Below are 18,594 nucleotides of genomic sequence, written 5' to 3'. Positions count from 1 at the left end.
GATTGAAGGAACGTCAGAGAAGCACAGTACTCTGACACACATGTCAAACTGTCTGTGTGTGTTTGTGTGTGTGTTACTTATAGTCCATACACAGAACAATAGAGTTAACTGGGTCGCTCCTACTGCTGCTGTTGAACTGCTGATCTGCTGTGCACACTTCACCACAGAACACAACAGAAGGGCACAAAACCCTTATTAAATATCAATCAGATTTCAAAACATTTAAAACAGTCAGCAGCGTACTGCTGCCTGCTGTGATACATCCTCTAACACTGGCTTCCTCTCACAAAACACCCAAGCTGACTGCTTCTGGACATCTCAGCAATGAGATAATAACAACGGGACAACACATTAATCCACAGCCCACAACTCTACATGTCTTCTCAATGAGGAAAAATACCTCATCAGTGAGGGGTCCAAAAGGCCCAGACAGGGTATCAGACGGGCCCCGGAACTGAGAGACGTGCGTGTTTTCTCTTCCAGACGTGACACACTTTTTTAAAAAATGCTCCCAGACTGTAATCACTGGCAAGTAACACTGCTGCTGTTTACATTAGCTCCCTCACTGATAGCTAAAGCGTAGCCATCACTGTTGATTGTTTATGAAGTCTTAATAATATAGCAGGCGTCGCTGTAATATCAGTCAACAAAGTGCTTGGTCCACGTGGTCAGTGGTTCATAACAAACCTCTGTTCTCGCCTACAAACTGCACTGGAAAGCCGGTAGCTGGTGGTCTGGAGATGTTTGGACTACAAATCGTCACTATAAGACTGCAACTACACTCAGCCCCGTGGGTTCCCCTTCTCTTAGTATCCCATGATGCCTTGGTGTCTGTGACCTCGCGGAGCACGGGAAGAAGAAGCCGAGCTCGGTCACGCTGTATGCAGGAGGTGGTGCTGCTGGCTGGTTAACTATTGCTCACTTGTACATCATGGCTGCTTCGAAGCCAGTCGAGCCGCAGTCTGGGACTGGACTACCCCGGTGGCAGCTGGCCCTGTTAGTGGGGGCTCCCATAGTACTCGGAGTCGGGGCGGTCTACCTATGGAACCGCAGCAGGACGAAGGAAAAGAAGGGGACCGGGGAGCGGAAAACACCTGAAGGGAGCGCCAGCCCCGTGCAGGGCCAGGAAGGCGAATCTCGATCCGGCCGAGAGCAGGAGAACATGGTGACGCTTCTGCCGCCCTCATTTCACTCTTACCACATTAGCATGATGGGTGTCCGTGCAGTGGGTACAATCTTCTGACTAACCGTGTCATTGCCATAAAAACACAGTCAAGGACATCGGACGTTACCGCCTCTAAGCAGCTGCTCTCCCTCCGCAGTGCAAGGCCGGCAGCAGCCGGTCCACTGGAGCCAGATTAGCTTATGCTAATCGCTAGAGAGCTAGCACTCAAGCTAACAGTAGCTAGGTCAGCATAACTGGCTGCAAATGTTTGCGTCAAAAGACTTGAAAAAACGTCCATATCTGACGCCAAAATTCCCGATGCTGAGCGGTAAAATAAACATCAACCGCATGATAATAATATTTACCCGAAATGAGGTTTGAGTTTTGTAACTGTAACGTTTAGCTGGCTAAGGCTGCTTTCCCAGAAAGTGACGTTGGGCGGGGATTGTTCGAGTCTGTTTTAGGGAGAGACAGTGTAGCAGCCAAAGGTGACTGTCACCTCATTTACTCTCCACTGTCATGCATAATGTCCTCAGTGATGGGCTGTATTTGCTAAACAGTGTAATGAACTTTAATGTGATGCAGCAGGCAAACAGGTAAAGCCAGTGCGTTTTAAATATATGTTAAACATTTTCAGTTTACTTTCTGTTACATGTACATCTTACTAAATTTTTACATTATCTTAAAACGGTGTGACACACATGGGTAGGACAATTCTAACTGAAATGGATGAAAGACCAACGTTTTATTAGGTAGATACAGAAGTTTCTGTTCTTAGTGCAGGAAAATCACCGGGATCTTAATAAAACACGTTAAACTCTTTTTTTGTAAAGTAGGGTTTATTTACTTGAGCGAGAAATTCATTTTTCATTATGAAATAGACGTAAATAACCAAAAAATGCACATATTTCTGTTAAGTATGCCTGTAAGCCATTCCTGGTTATGTGTATAATTAACCCTGATGTCCTTTTTGTGGTCATGCTAAATATTAACTTTCGTACAAACTTTCCAAACTCTGTTTTTGCCTTACATACTTTGCTGCCACATATTTATATTTGGCTCAAGACATGGCACAGGACCTACTGTGCCTTTCCAAAGGCCTCTAAAACGATCACACTAATCGCTCTCTACACAGTGTAAAAGTGTAGATAAGAGTTCTGTATTTATTCTAGCTAAAGGAAGCATCCAGAGTAAAATTACCAAGACTCTGCATGCTACTGAGGTTTTGGGTGAAATTAATTGCATGTACTTAAAGTTTTTGGTTGTATGTTGGTGTTATGTAGAGTGGGGAAAAAACACAGTGTGCCCTTGGTGTCAATAATTACTGCAGCAGCTCACCAGTTTGTTCGGCAAACCTCAGACCGTCGGTCAGTTGTTGCGTAGTTGTCATAAATTTTTTTGTTTCCTTGATCACGTTTCCAGTTTATTGGACAAATCAATAATTATTGTCTTTCTCTCTCTTTGTTTTTTCATTTAGAGTCCTTTGGATCGGGCCCAAGCATCTAAGAACAAAGGCAACAAGTACTTCAAAGCTGGAAAGTATGAAAACGCCATACAGTGCTACACAGAGGCCATTGCTCTGTGCCCCACAGAGCAGAAGTCGGATTTGTCAACGTTTTACCAGAACAGAGCTGCAGCCTACGAACAGCAGGTTGGCACGACATCTTGTAAACTATGCAGAAGTTGTTGTAGAGTTTAAAAATAATTAAAGGCACATTTCCAGAAGCATAATGTGTACACTGAGCTCCAGCTACCTCAGTTTAAGTGTTATTACTGTTCTCAGTTAGATATTGTCCCCAGAGATGTTCACTAGGTTAGGCTGGTTGGGTAAGGCACTCTTTTGGACTTATGTTACAAAGTCCTGCTGTTCTCACACCCTGATGGCATGCTAAATGAAACAAACTGTGGTTTCTGTCGGCTCCTGCAGAAGCAAATGGTTCGTGTTCTTTGGACCAGATTGTGTTTGAATCTTTCCTCTTTTATGTTTGAGGATTTACCACACAAAGTATCTCATTTTGTCTCAGTGAGAGGTTAAACTGACCTCATTGAGACACAGCAGGGATGTTTCAAATTAAAACTAAACTGAACCTTTGATTTCAGATGAAGTGGACAGAGGTGGTACAGGACTGCAGTAAGGCTGTTGAGCTGAATCCACGCTATGTGAAGGCTCTGTTCAGGAGGGCTAAAGCTCTGGAGAGACTAGAAAACAGGAAGGAGTGTCTAGAGGGTGAGATGTCTTTATAAAAATGTTTGTTCCAAGTTTAACTTTTGAGGTGCGACTCTCATTGACAGTCTGCTGCGTTTTTCTCCTGCGATCTCCAGATGTCACAGCGGTGTGTATTCTCGAGGCCTTCCAGAACCAACAGAGCATGCTGCTAGCAGACAAGGTGCTAAAGCAGCTCGGGAAAGAGAAGGCCAAAGAGAAGTACAAGGTGTTTGTTCACTTTCAGACGCGTTCAGTTTTCTTTGCCTTTATCTTCACATTTAACTTTTTTTCTTTTTCCCAAAAACATTTTAATGCAGAACCGTGAGCCAATGATGCCTTCGCCTCAGTTCATCAAGTCGTACTTTAGCTCCTTCACCGATGACATAATCTCCCAGCCCCTGCAGAAGGGGGAGAAGAAAGACGAAGACAAGGATAAGGAGGGCGAGGCAGCAGAGGTGTCAGAGAGGTTGGCACATCTTCTTAATCCAAACCTTTTTCATAACCTACAGTTTCTGTTGTTGCAGAACATGTAAAGAATCTGTAGCCCTGTGTTTATTTATGGCACCAGTTAATATAATTAAAATATTTAAAATCTCTATCAGAATAATTCAAATCTAACCTGCATGTTGTCGCACGTCTTTAGACTAACGAAAGCAGGCAGGCTTAATTAGACTGAAGTTGTCATGGTATGCTAATTTAAAAACTGGTGGCGTGTGCTCATTAGGAGACATTTCTGTAGGTAATAGTTTTCCCTATATGCTCAGCTCTGGGTACCTGAAGGCAAAACAGTACATGGAGGAGGAAAATTATGACAAAATCATCAGCGAATGCACCAAGGAGATTGAGTCAGGAGGAAGATACACCGCTGAGGCGCTGCTGCTGCGCGCCACCTTCTACCTTCTGATTGGAAACTCTACTGCTGCTCAGCCTGACTTGGATCGGGTCATCAACATGCAGGACGCCAACGTGAAGGTACAGACGATTTATTATTTGGTTTGTTTATGTGGATAGACAAAGTCAAATAACGGTCTCGGGTCATTTTATTGTACGTCTTGCAGAATTTTGCCTGACAAGCTCGGTTTTAGCCAGAAGATGAATGGGCTTACCAAGTTGTGACTTTGGGAGCATGCTTGTTTTTTAGGATCACATAATTTGTGAGCATTCTGTGCTCTTATCTGAACTTTACAGCTGAGGGCCAATGCGCTGATCAAGCGTGGCAGCATGTACATGCAGCAGCAGCAGCCGATGCTCTCTACACAGGATTTCAACATGGCCGCAGAGATCGACACGCGGAACCCTGATGTGTATCATCACAGGGGGCAGGTACGAGTGAGGGTAGACTAGTAACCTGCTTTTGATTTGGTGTATGATAACAACTGCTAACATCCAGTTATGCATGTATTCTCTCTCAGCTGAAGATCCTGCTGGACCAGGTGGATGAGGCAGTGGTAGACTTTGATCAGTGCATCCTGCTCAGGCCTGACTCTGCTCTGGCGCAGGCACAGAAGTGCTTTGCCCTTGTAAGTAACCAGCTAAAGGCAAAAGCAGTGCGGCTCTTCATATGTAACAATGCACAGGTTCAACCACTATCTGAAACTATCTGAAAATATTCAAAAATCACAGAAGGTGAGATTGTTGGAAAGATCAGCTCTGATTCAGAACCTGCACACACCAGCAGGGTGTAGGCAGAACTCCACAGGTCACCCTGCAGTCCCAAAGTGATGGTGACAAAATAAAAGTGAAAACAAGACAGTGCAGGGTTCCTTAAGCCTTTAGATGGTGTGTCTGAGTAATCTATAGGGGTGGGGAAAAAATCGATACTATGTAGTATGGTGATATTTTGTTTGCTAATAATGTATGGATACAGGGACAGCAGAAATTGATATTTTGTTACAAAAAGGTTTTTGTGCTCTGACTTCAGAGCATGTTGATCCTTTTTCTGAGCAAGAATCCTGACATTCCTTCACTGTCCAAATGTGTTGAACTTGTTTTTTGGCAGCAATAAACATGACAGTTTACTTATTTTAATTTAAGACATGTTTTATTTTAATTAAGTTTAAAACTTTTTTATTTAATGTAAAATTATATTTTGTTTTAATTTACTTTCAAATTCTTCAGCTGCTGAAGGGGCTGCATAGTTTTCATAAACTGCATAGTTCAGAATAGCTATAATTGTACCAGATGGTTGTTCAGTTAAGTTGGACTAGACTGTAATACAAACCGTTCAGTTTGTCAACAATCAAACTGAAATGAGAGAAAGACTGAGTGTGAGACTTTGATATTAGATAAAATGAATATTGATAAAGTTTACCTTTATGTACAGAATCTGAATATCGCAAAATATTTTTAAAAATTGCAATAATATCGTATCGTGCGTTAAGTATTGTGATAATATCGTATTGTGGGATGTATGGGGATTCCCACCTCTAGTAATCTACGTATTTTATCTTTAACAGTAGTATGTATATAATATTATAAAGCAGCGGCCCCCCAACCACCGGTCCGTGGCCTGGTTGTTTGGTACCGGACCGTGACAGTTGAGGCTCGGGTGTGAAAGTTATGGTTTTCAGGGCTTTTATCGTTAACCCGGTTTCCCTGAGTCTTTTCTCGTGTTGTAGTTGTGCGTCTTATTTTGAAAGAAATATTTACATATTACCATAGCGACCAGAGAGCATTAAGGGGCAGAGAGGAGGATGTTACTCTGTGTTGTTGGCGCGTTTTAGGAGGACGCTGCTAATAAAGTTACATAATTACACAGTGAAGTCACGTTTATTATTATTGTAGTATTGTTATCGTATCATCGTATTTTGTTGTATTTATCCGTGACAGCTTAAAGGCCGGTCCGTGATAATATTGTCTGGCATTAAACCGGTCCGTGGCACAAAAGGTTGGAGCGCTGATATAAAGTCACAATAGAAGAGAGAATTTTAGGGTAACTTTTCCAAAATAGCAGGAATGGCTAACGGTATGAGGAGACCTGGAAGATATGCCAGAAGTCTTTGAAAGTTTGGATACAAGTCATGTTTGAGCCTGAAAAACCTGCTCTCTGGTCCTCAAGCATATCAAATTTTCACTGATCACTTTCAGTTTCCTCTTAATGGTCTGAGCGTCCCAGTTCCTGCTGTCTGTGACTGCCTGATTTTGCCTTAAATGTTTATTTCTATTCATTATATGATCATATGGTGATTTTTGTTTGTGTCATTTATCATTTTCATTTGACTCTTCTGTCCTTCAGTACAGACAAGCATATACTGGAAGTAATATTTCACAAATACAGACAGCCATGGATGGCTTTGAAGATGTTATCCGGAGGTTTCCAAAATGTGCCGAGGGCTACGCTCTCTACGCTCAGGTATGCTCGGCTGGAGATGGATGTAAACAATGTGACAGACTGTAGTGTTACATTAACACATGAAATAGAAACTGTGTGTTTCTGTTCTGTTTTAATACTTATTTGCAGTCTGTTCTTTTTCTGTGATACCTTATTGTAACAAAACTGCTTATCTTGATTTGGCCAACTCAGGATATGTATTCAAAATAGCCATAAATCCTTACCATTCCCCAGATTTGCTTGGAAATGTTGTTAATATGTGCACTGATTTATTTTTAGTAATTTTTGTGAAAGCATTATAATCCTGTTAGGATGGGAAAGTGTCGCTTTCATGCCTGGCGGGCACGTTTTCACCAGTCCTCCTGTGTACTTCTCAGGCTTTGACTGATCAGCAGCAATTTGAAAAAGCCGATGAAATGTACGACAAGTGTATTGAACTGGAACCAGACAATGCTACAACATATGTCCACAAGGGGTAAGGGTTTCTTCCCTGTTGTGTGGCTACATTGATCCACATAATATCTCTGATGTGTTTGTGTAAATGTGACATGTTGTTTGTTTGTCTGCAGTTTGTTGCAGCTTCAGTGGAAACAGGATCTCGACTTGGGTCTCGACCTCATCAGTAAGGCAATTGAGATCGACAACAAATGTGATTTTGCCTATGAAACCATGGGAACCATTGAAGTTCAAAGGTGAGTCACACAGTATCTGAGTGTTTGTTCCCAGGGATGATTTCTCTGCTGCTTTGTAATCTTTTCACTTGTACAAAGATAAAAATGGTAGCATGCTGGTATTTCTGTCAGGATGTTTTAAGGCACAGGTGTTGAACTCCAGGCCTCGAGGGCGGTGTCCTGCAGGTTTTAGATGTGTCCTTGATCCAACACAGCTGGTTTAAATGGCTAAATTACCTCCTCAACATGTCTTGAAGTTCTCCAGAGGCTGCTAATGAACTGATCACTTGATTCAGGTGTGTTGACCCAGGGTGATATCTAAAACCTGCAGGACACCGGCCCTCGAGGCCTGGAGTTCGACACCCCTGTTTTAAGGAGTCCCATAGTGAGCATTTTTCTTCTTTATAAAACACTAAATGAGAGAAAGCAGTCAGCTGCTGCGCTTTATGCTTTTGTGTTGCCCCTAAAGGAATATATTTGTACCATTTTGAACAGACTGGTTGAAGTGTTACAAACATCATGTTTGCGGTTTAACCCTTTAAAACCGGTCAGAGCGGCACGCTCCGTTTTGCGTATCTATTTTTAAATCCCGGTAGCTCTGCAACCACGTGAGCTAGCACAATAATTTTTTTGCATATGAAACCGGAGGAGTTGTACTTACATCTTATGCCATCAGCTTGTCCTCGGTCACAGTTTCCTTCCACATATAGCTTTGCAAAAACTGCATAAAAAGCACTTGCAGCAACAAAAACATAATATTCCAGAAACACGCTTTGCCGATCCGATCAGCTGTTCATAACACTTCCTACATCCATCAGCGCGAACTATCGCATGTCCACCATGACCTGCCCGAAACCGGAAGTGACGTCATTTTTGCGGAAATTTAGTTTTGTTTTGTTTTTTTACCATCAAGGCCTCATGAGCCTATACTGGTGTTTTTAAAAGTTATCTTTGACTTTATGACTTTCTGTGTCGTTTCTGGGATGCTTAGGACTCATATTGCACTGCTGGAAATAGTTTATTTTGATGCATATGCTGCTTTTTTGCAAATTTGCATTATAATATTTATTTTCGTTTTTCCTGCAGTGTATAAAAATTGGTGTATTTCAAAAATAAAACTATGAAGACACTCAAAATAAATTTCCTGTGGTGGGAAACTATTTTGTGCAACTTTTTTGTATTTACAGTTTTGAGGGATAAGCCTCTTAAATTTCTCTAACTAGAAATATATGTTAAAAAACAAAAACGATTTTCAATTTTTTTGTAGTTTATTGCACTTTTTTGCAATCTATGTAATTACTATGCACTTAATGCAGACATATTATTAAAATTTGGGCTATAATGGTTGTATTGATGTATAGCAACTTGAAATGCTCCCAAAAATGGCTCCACAGCATGTAAAAATATAATATAAGCTCTGGCGGACTTGGTTCTATGGTAGGTCTTATGGTAGGGTTAAGGATCTGATTCTTCAGGTGTGACAGGTTCCTGGGTCTGGATGAGCCCTTGTTAATGTTAGGAAAAGGAGGAATAGGAAACATTGTAATCTTGTAACCAGTCTGTCTCAATCTAGACTTGCCTGTGGTGAGGGGCTGTGGGCTGGGGTGGGCATCTTAGTATTCCCTCAACTTGCTGCCTGTAAATTGGGGCTTTTCCCGATTGACAAGAGGTTTTTTCCTGCACCTTTGGGTCAGGGAACGGGTGCTGACTGTCATCTGCACTCGCCTAAACAACAGTTCAGCGTATCGGGAGCGCCTCCAATGCTGAAGCTGCTGTACTGAGCTGTGGTCGCAAGGTGTTTGGCGCCTGTTGTGGGCTTTCTGGCCCGTTGCTCGGAGCCATCCGATCTTTATTCAGTCGTTGCAAGAGCTTGGTATGCTTAGCCGACAATAAGTCGAACTCATTCTTGGTGGGTGTTACTCTACCACGACTGCCCTTTGTCACTGATTCTGTTCATGATCTTATGGACAGAATTTCTAGGTGAAGGAAGGCTTCTGATTGGGCGGTCTCAGAATCTCATCTCTGCTTTTCTTAGATGATGTGGTTCTGTTGGTTTTAGCAGGTGGTGGCCTCCACCTCGCACTGCAGCAGTTCACAGCCAAGTGTGAAGCTGCAGCTCCACACTCAGCTTAGTTATCTTACTCCCAAAAGAGTCCCATTATGGGACTCTTTTGGGAGTAAGATGATGCCTCCAAGAACTTAAAACTCTGACAGCTATGGAAACACAGTCACTGGGAAGAAATTCCTGTGGTGGTAAAAATGATCAAATCACTTGAAAATCATTTTTCAAGTGCTTGGTATAACTGGAGTGTTTTCTTTTCACAGGGGCAATCTTGACAAGGCGATCGAGATGTTCAACAAAGCAATTAACCTAGCGAAGTCAGAGATGGAGATGGCCCACTTATACTCGTTATGTGATGCCGCCTACGCCCAGACAGAAGTGGCGAGGAAGTACGGGCTGAAACCTCCGACTCTGTAACCGTTTTGCCAACGGATCGCCAATCTCAGTCTTCAATGCTGAATCTAACTGTGTTAAAAGTGCAACTGTCTGACTTTGATTTGTTAAAAAATAAATACTGGATGATATGGGGGGAATTTGAAAAAAAGGAAGAACCCTGAATATATACTGTGTTTACGTCACATTGAAGGGGATTGTTTTCATGGAAACCAGATTTGTACTCGAGTCAAACTGAGGCTATGATCCTGGTCTCTGGTAGACTCAGTGGTTTATCAGGATGTGGGGTGGGGGGTGGATTTTAACCAACGCCGCCCTTTATGCTGACACTTAATTCCACAATGGCGTCATTGTCAAACCTTTAATTTTTATGGCTCAGAATGAAAATAAAGGTCATTTATGGAGGGAAAGTCTACATGAGTGAGACGTATACGTGTCAGAAGATGTAGAGAGAATTGAAATGTTCAGTCTGTTGAACCCACAAGGGTTTGGAGACCCTTTTAAATCTACAGACAATACTGTGAGCGCTTTATAGTTCCAATGGACAGTTCACTTGTTAATTTATGCTGATCTAAAGTGTTTTTGTCCACCTACTCCCATATTGTAACATACAGTATCAGTTCTGAATGCAAGATTAAAATTATAGTCAAATGTACAATGTCTGTATTGAAATGCTGGAGTTGATCCCAGGATACAAGCCTACAGAGTTTAGGCACAGTTTTTTTTTCTTTCGTTTTAAATGGTGGGATTGCCTGTTTCCTTTTTTATATACTTCGTGCAGCATGTTCACTTTATAAATTAATGTAAATGCAATGCTCGTGCTGTCTTGAACACTAGGAAAACCCTTTTTCAGGCTTTTGGTTTTTTTGCAAAACGCTGATTAGACAAACTTTGTTTTTAGTTTTTCTTCTTTTTTTAAATGATCTATTTGGCGTTGCCTCTTGTGTCAGAAGGGTATTTAGTGGTTTTTCCCCAGCTCATGTTAATTGGGAACCCTGATTCTTTTTATAGTTTCTGTGATTATTTTTTTCTTCATGATACATTTCCTTTTACTTTTGACCGAATACTGAACATAGTGGTTTAATTCTAATTTGCTTTTTTCATCTCTCCTTTTCAAACAACCCGAGCCTTATTGTCTCCAGCCTATGCAGCTCTGAGAATCTCGGCACGGTGTGTGGTTTGGTTCTCAAGTAGCATCTGTGCACCACTGATGATTGTACGTCTGGAGCATTTTTTTAAAAAATGCAACGAAAAGCTCCCGTTCTCTGTGACATTCATTAGTCTCACCCCCAGTAAACTATCACTGCGTGTGTGGTGATGCCAAGGAACCAAATCATGCATTTGAGCTGCAGCTGGTGAGACTGACTCCAACTAAAACCATATTTACTTAACCTTCAGAACATGGATGTGAACTAGATTTTGGCTGTTTGATATCAGATACACTGACATTCTGCATCTACCATACGTGTGGTGACCAAAGTGAAAGAATGAGTCCTAATAAAGTTACAATTCTTGGAATGAGTTTTACATCTGATCATTTCTGTTCACCCGGATTGTGCAGCACATTGTTTTTACATCCCTGTAGTTAGAAACTAAATTTTGTTCTAATTATCTGAAACTTACACTTTACAGTTTTTCTGATTTTCTTGCTAACTAGCACACGTAAGTATTAAAGATGTGTCTATTGAACAGACTATAGAGTCATTTCATAGTATTTCCTAAAAGGCCTCACACCTGACCTTCCCAGATTTGTTTAATAGGAATTGTGCAAACTTTCCTGTGAGGAATTTTATGAAGACAGGGCTGTTTTTAGATCTTTTTCTGAGGGGCCATTTTAAAATTGCTAATCTATTAAAACACTTAAGCGTGACCTTTCAGATGCTTTAGGGTAAAGCTCTGGCACCATAAATATGAATATGGACTCTTGGGACTGCTGCTCCATGAAGAAGTAGAAACCTCTAAAATATTTGGATGTCTGACCACTGACAGCAGCTCCTGGATATCAGGACATCCTACTGATATTACATTGGATTGATAAAAAACATCACTGTGATATTTCCCCAGACAAGATATACAGTTTAACATTTCATTAAGAGCAACTTTCTGTTATTATTCGAGTCAAAATGTGTGATGGTGTTTGCTCTCATTTTTTCCAGTATAAATATTTGAAATATGTATTTAAGTATACCAATAACGATGTGCAGAAATATTTTAGGAACAGCTGTTTGGGAGGAAAGGATATAACAGTGAAGTAGTTTAATACTGACTTATGTTACAAACTCTGTATTAAAGTTTCTATATTTCTGTGTTGTGTAAAGCTGTGACAGCAACTTTGACAGTTTGCCAAGGATCTGGCTCCAGGTGTTGCAGATGCTGGCAAGAAAAAAAATATATCTGTGAATGCATCGCTACTAAAATGAAAAGATGGACAGCAGAATAAATAATATTTAACTATTAGTTCATTAGAAAAAAGAAATATTCATGTAGTCTGGTCTATATGTATTTGGGCATGACACAATTTTTGTAATTTTGTCTTGAAAATAGGTTTTATTTGCTTTGTTATTTGTTATTTCACTTTGCCATGAAACAGAATCTAAGTCGACTGTACAATTACTGCTAATCCTCTGGTAATGGCTTTAATTTACAAACATTTCAAACAAGTCTTGATTGTTCAATTTAAAATCAGCTGTGGTGGTGCACACAGGCAAAAATATTAAAAAAAAACATGTTTACATTTATAACAATACTTACAACTATAATGTATATGCAAAGACTACCACACAAAATCTAAAAAACAAACTTGAGTTTCCATTTATGATTATCTGAAGTTAGGAAAATTTACATTCATTCACACAATCAGAGCCAAATGTATAACCTATTTGCATCGATTGCATATGTTAATGTTTTAAGTGAGATATAAAGAATTTCTGACTCCTGACTTTAGTGATGTGTACGGAAGCGTAGAGCTGCCACCCAGGCAAAAGAAAAATACAAGTGTATCACGTTATAACGTGAAACCTTTATTGTTCTAACAAGATACTTTTCACGTTTGTACAATATACTATCACGTTTGTACAATATACTTTTCACGTTTGTACAATATACCTTTCACGTTTGAACAACATAATATCACGTTCGTACAATATAATTATCACGTTCGTACAATATAATTATCACGTTCGTACAATATAATTATCACGTTCGTACAATATAAATATTATATTGTACGAACGTGATCATATATTGTACAAACGTTATAAAAAATACCATTACAATAACATTTTTATTGTAAGAACGTAAAACGTGTTGCGTTCGGAAACCCAAATCCATGGTAGGTGTGGAGAGCTCACGCTCTTCAGAACTGGCACTTAACTTTGAATGCCCTGCTTTCAACATGGACACAAACACTGATAGCCCACTTCTGAGATTTCTTCGGAATCGTGGTGTACCTGAGGACTGTCTCTTACGAATGCTACAAGAACGCGTAAGTGCTCTCGTGAGGGGGAAATTTGTAAAACTCGCTTTTTACGAAGTTACAGCGTCTAAAAATATGACATATTGCTAAGTTAGCAACCACAGCGGTTTTCGCTTCTCTCGCTTTGACTGCGTAAGGACGTAAAGGTAAACTGCATTGGTGTGGATCTATATGGAATGGAGAATGTAAAACAAATTAACCCGCTGTATAAAACTGGGTCGTTGTATGACCACGTTACTACTTAACCCATATGCAGATTCCAGGTTTCTTAAATATATCGCTATATTATGTGATGCACTATGTTTACTTGTTTATCTAAAAACAAATGAATTAAACTGTGTTTATATTGATATTTGGCTTCAATTTAAAAAACCAGTGAGTTCAACCCTTTGTGCTCTGTGCAACTGAAAGATACGTGAATACTAATTTACTTTTTCAAAAGTGGGCGTTGTATATACTGTAATATTTCTATTAATAACATGTTAGATAATCTCATTAATGTTGCTGGCATAGAGAGATGAAAAGAATAAATGCTAAATATTGATGGCTGCCACTAAAATAATAACAGACAATTATCAAAACACATGTGAAATGTACATACATTTTTTTAGTGAGGTACCTCATGTGGTGTGGCAGCAGGTATACCTTGTACTTCTGTATAGTAATAAATATCTCTGTTATTACAGACTGATGCCACAGTGATTGATTTCATGGATGACAAGACCCTGTCTGATTACATCCCAACATATGGTGATTGGATAGCTGCCAGGCGGTTCTGCTTGGAAAACAGTGGTGCAAGTACTAAGGAATCAAGAAAAAACTCATTGCTTGAAAAATTGAAGGAAAAGATGGGAATCAATGAAAATGAGAAGAAACCTGATCATGAGGAGGCATTTGTTTCTAAGAGAAAAAGAACATATGCAAAAAACAACAAATGGGCTGAGAAAAAGACTCGAAAAATTGAGTTAGGGTGGATCCATGAAGGTAAGCAAGTGAGAAAGCGCAGAGGAGGAGGAACAAGGACCTTTGATGTGCCCAAAGACTCCAAAAAAGCTGACATATTACAGTATGCTCAAGATCTTTTCTTTCCAAGTGGAAAAAGCAAATTTGGAAGATGGGAGGTGTTCAGTCATAACATATTAGACTATCAGGAAGAGGCCATATTTGATGAAAATGTCACAGTTGGAGAACTCTACTCAGCACTTAAAATGGGAATGTTGAGATTTTACTTGTGCACAAGAAGATTTTCCAATGATGAAGATGATGAAGAAGTTTATGATAAAGGGAAAACACATGTAAACAATGTTACACAACTGACTGACTCACATCAAGGAGATGAAGAAGCTTCTCACACTGTTGTGATCTCATCATCAGAATCTAGGAATGCTGATGAAGATGTATTATTCGACACATCTGAGGTAATGATTGGACCCTACCTTGGAGAGCCTCTGCCTTGTCAACTTGATGACACTGTAATAGATGAACCATTCCTGCAGTTTGAGGAAGATGATCTGGTCATCACATCCATTACACTTCCTCCAACAAACACAGCAGTCAGTAGTCCAGATACATCTATAAGCAATGAAGCAATAAGCTCTGCAGGATCATATGATGTTGTCTGTGTTACCATCAAACTTCACAGGGTTACTATTCTGGAGGAGATGATCAGCCAGTTCAAAGATCCAGCACTCCTCATACACCCTCTAAAATACACCTACATTGATGAAAGAGGAGCTGATGCAGATGGTGTATCAAGAGATGTGTATGCTGCATTTTGGTCAGAGTTTGTGGACAACACAGCTGAAGGAGAGGAGTTCAGAGTGCCATCACTGTCTCCTAAATGGCAGGAAGAAGAGTGGAAATCCATGGGTAGAATTTTACTGAAGGGATTTCAAGACCATGGATATTTCCCTTGTCGCCTTGCTCCTGTTTTCACAGTGGCACTCATCTTCGGTGAGAATCAAGTATCAGATGATCTGCTGTTTGAAAGTCTTCTCTTTTACCTAAGTCAATCAGATAGAGATCTGATAACAAGGGCACTAAAAGAAGATCTTTCAGATGAAGACAGGGATGAAGTGCTGGATCTCATGGATCGCCTGGATGTATCAGTGCTTCCAACCAAAGAGAACTTAAAAGGCCTTCTTCTGAAAGTCGCACACAAACAATTAATCCAAAAACCAGCATATGCCGCAGAGAAAATGTCCTTAGTTGCAAGCCACTTCCTAAAAGAAGCTTTTCAAAGCCCACAAGATGTCCTACAAATGTATGAAGATAAAAAGCCAACAACGAGAAAGCTTTTGAAGTTGCTTACTGCCTCTCCCACCACTCAAGCAGAAAAGCAAAGCTTCAGATTTCTGCACCAGTACATCAGAGGACTTGACAATACAGGGCTCAGAAGGATGTTCAGGTTTCTTACTGGGTCAGATGTCATCTGTGTTGACAAGGTTGAGGTACTGTTCACGCCTGTGGATGGACTGGCACGACGACCTGTGGCACACACATGCGGCCCTCTTCTGGAACTACCATGGACATACACGTCCTACCCAGAACTACGAAATGAACTGGACAATGTTTTGGCTGCTAAAAGCTCTTATGAGTTCAGCATAGCTTGATTAAAGTCCATCATGTTTAAACCAAGAATGAAAGGTTTGCACTAACAATGACTGGCTATGAAGCTCTAAAGTTTGTTAAACCCACAAACAGGGAATACATCATTGTATAAAAAAGAAAGAGCTTAAATTTCAGGGATATTTGAATTTATTTTCAAAAAATTGTGGATAACATCAATTTGTTTCCACCATGAAAAATGTAAATTTCAGTTTAAAATTTCATACTTAAAAGTTTTACTAGTTTAAATGTTAAATAATTATGTTTAATAAGTTCATATGGTTAGCAGCAAGAGGTGAACTATGCTTATTATTAGTTCTATCTATCATGTGTCAAGGTCCTTTTCCACAGGTCTGTGGTACAGTTTTGTAGGATACAACATGTCTGCTAGAGGGGATGTTTTGTTTAGTAATAATTCAAAAGACTTAATATTAATTATTTTCAAGTATATTTTTTTTTTTACCTTTCCACCAGTCATTTGTTTAGAACATATTTAAAGGGAATAACTTTGGAAGGCAATGTGTTTGATGCAATAGTTGACTGGAATAAAAGACAGAAAATTGGCACATAAGTTAAGTTTTGTAGTGTTTATCAAGAGTCTGTGTTTTCTTGTCCTTGAACACAAATAAAAGGGAGGCTAACATCTAACAGTGTTTGTTAATTATTAAATAATGCAGAATTTTTACATTTACCAGTTTACAAGAAACTGTTCGTGGATGAATAGCAGTTGCACAGTGTGTTCAGTAAAATTGAAAACAATATTTCATGAATGAGAATGTATAGGATCAGCAGTTTAAAAAATGTTTTTTCGACAGTCTTAAAACAGAAATCAGATATAATAGAAATTCAGTTAAAAAATAATTGGAAATGCCAAAAGGTTGAGATTATTCAATGCAAGTCTTTCTACTGATTTATTTTTAAAACATTTTGCGTATTCAAGCATTTACTTCAATGTTCTCATTTCAATTAATAAACAGGTGTCAGATGTTTTCTTTAGATGGGAAGCAAACGCCTGTTTTTTGCATAAATGCCTCAGTCAAAATATTTAAAAAAAGAAAAGCAATACAAATACAAGGACCTGCTTTAATTTTGATTCTTCACTGGAGTACGCAGATTTGGTTAAATAAATTTAGACATGCTTGCTTGCTACTATCTTCAACCGAAAATCCAAACAAAATAATAATGATTGTCTTTTCTATTGTTTATTGCACAAATAAAACATTGTACCAAAAAAATATGTGCATAAAAATTCCCAAAGCCCAATTATATTTAGGTTTATAAGTCCTTCAGTATATAGGTTCTCAGGAAGAGATACAGTTCAATGGATTCATCTGCTGTGCTTGGTGGAAGTAAGAAGTTCTCTGACATTATGAGGCAACACAAGCTGAAAACGGTTTCATCACAGGTATAAGGTCCTCTCTGTTGACATTCTTGCTTACAAGCATCCACTGCCTCCCGAGAAACCTCTTTCAGATGATCCTGTCCTCCAAAGAGATGAGGGATGGTGTACATGAGAATCGGACGTCCACTTGGAGCAACTGCATTTCTGCTTCTGCGTATTATGTGGGTGTTCCACATATGTGCAACTTGCTGCAGCTCCTCCTATTAAATATTAAAAATTAAAAATCTCATATCAGTAAAAGAACACATTTCTCTTGGCTCAACATGTTACCCAAAACGGCGCTGGCACGGCTGGCAGCCTTAACCCAATTTCCCTCGGGATGAATAAAGTACGATCAATCAATCAAAAGCACCACACAGTGACAGTCAGAAAAACAGAGTTTATCAAAAATAAGACAACAACAACAACAACAACAACAAGAATAACAGTGGTAGACACGTGATACTGTGTAAAATTTAAAGTAATTATTAAACGTGAATTGTTTTAGACAGTGTGATTTTATGTTTCTGGCCAGTGAAATATGCATTCTTTCATATCCTGAACGCAGTGATAATAGGGACGGTGCATGGTGGGTGTTAAAGCAAACTTTTTATTCTCTCTCCGTGTCTCTCTTTCTCTCTAACACACACACACACACACACACACACACACACACACACACACACACACACACACACACACACACACACACACAATGACTCATTAAAAGAATATAAACATGGTTACATACCTCGATGACGTTCAGGCACGTAAACAATATGAGCTGCTTGTCCAAAAAACATCCAGAAAAGCAGTCATGGTCTTTTAGTTCCTGGAGACGATTTATCCAGTGCTGAGCATGATGTCGTCTCAGAAAGGCCCACCAGCCTTCAATACACTGATTGTGATTGCTGGATCCAGTAATAAAACAGTTTCTGACGTTCGGATCCATAGTCCAGCGCAAGAATCGTTGTATCTCGGCCATTATGACATTTTCTGTTCCCAAATCAGAGCGAATCCTAGCAGGTGTTCCCATCCTCTTTTCAACTTCTGCTATGAAATATCCAGCAATGACTTTGGGATCATTGTTTGTTGAATAGGCATGAAGCCAAATCATAACTCTAGAAAAGCCATCAATAGCTCCATTTATACAGATTCCAAAAGGCTTCAGTTTGTCATAGGAGTCAACATGCCACATGAAATTTGGTCCAGGATTTACATACGTGCGTCGCATTAGGCGATTTCTGCGTCGTTGCTCAACACCGTAAGGGTCAAGATATTTCAGTAAATGTCTCACAGTACT

At 39.7% G+C, this 18,594-nt stretch overlaps 2 protein-coding genes across 2 annotated transcripts; both read left to right on the top strand.

Annotated features, from left to right (window-relative positions):
• The first annotated feature begins 817 nt into the window (after nt 1-817).
• Nucleotides 818-11,061, top strand: tomm70 (translocase of outer mitochondrial membrane 70). Its single transcript, XM_085132259.1, has 12 exons — nt 818-1,165; nt 2,643-2,816; nt 3,266-3,392; nt 3,488-3,597; nt 3,689-3,837; nt 4,136-4,343; nt 4,560-4,694; nt 4,784-4,891; nt 6,607-6,723; nt 7,080-7,177; nt 7,272-7,394; nt 9,699-11,061. The coding sequence occupies exons 1-12, from the start codon at nt 932-934 to the stop codon at nt 9,850-9,852; spliced, it is 1,737 nt and encodes a 578-aa protein (XP_084988385.1). The 5' UTR covers nt 818-931; the 3' UTR covers nt 9,853-11,061.
• Nucleotides 11,062-13,043: 1,982 nt separating this feature from the next.
• Nucleotides 13,044-18,006, top strand: LOC146502393 (uncharacterized). Its single transcript, XM_085132274.1, has 2 exons — nt 13,044-13,312; nt 13,990-18,006. The coding sequence occupies exons 1-2, from the start codon at nt 13,157-13,159 to the stop codon at nt 15,913-15,915; spliced, it is 2,082 nt and encodes a 693-aa protein (XP_084988400.1). The 5' UTR covers nt 13,044-13,156; the 3' UTR covers nt 15,916-18,006.
• Nucleotides 18,007-18,594: the final 588 nt, after the last annotated feature.

Source organism: Neolamprologus multifasciatus, chromosome 15 (assembly GCF_963576455.1).
Source record: "Neolamprologus multifasciatus chromosome 15, fNeoMul1.2, whole genome shotgun sequence".
NCBI lineage: Eukaryota > Metazoa > Chordata > Actinopteri > Cichliformes > Cichlidae > Neolamprologus > Neolamprologus multifasciatus.
Note: the sequence above shows the minus strand (reverse complement) of the source record. Positions and strands in the feature narration are given on the sequence as shown.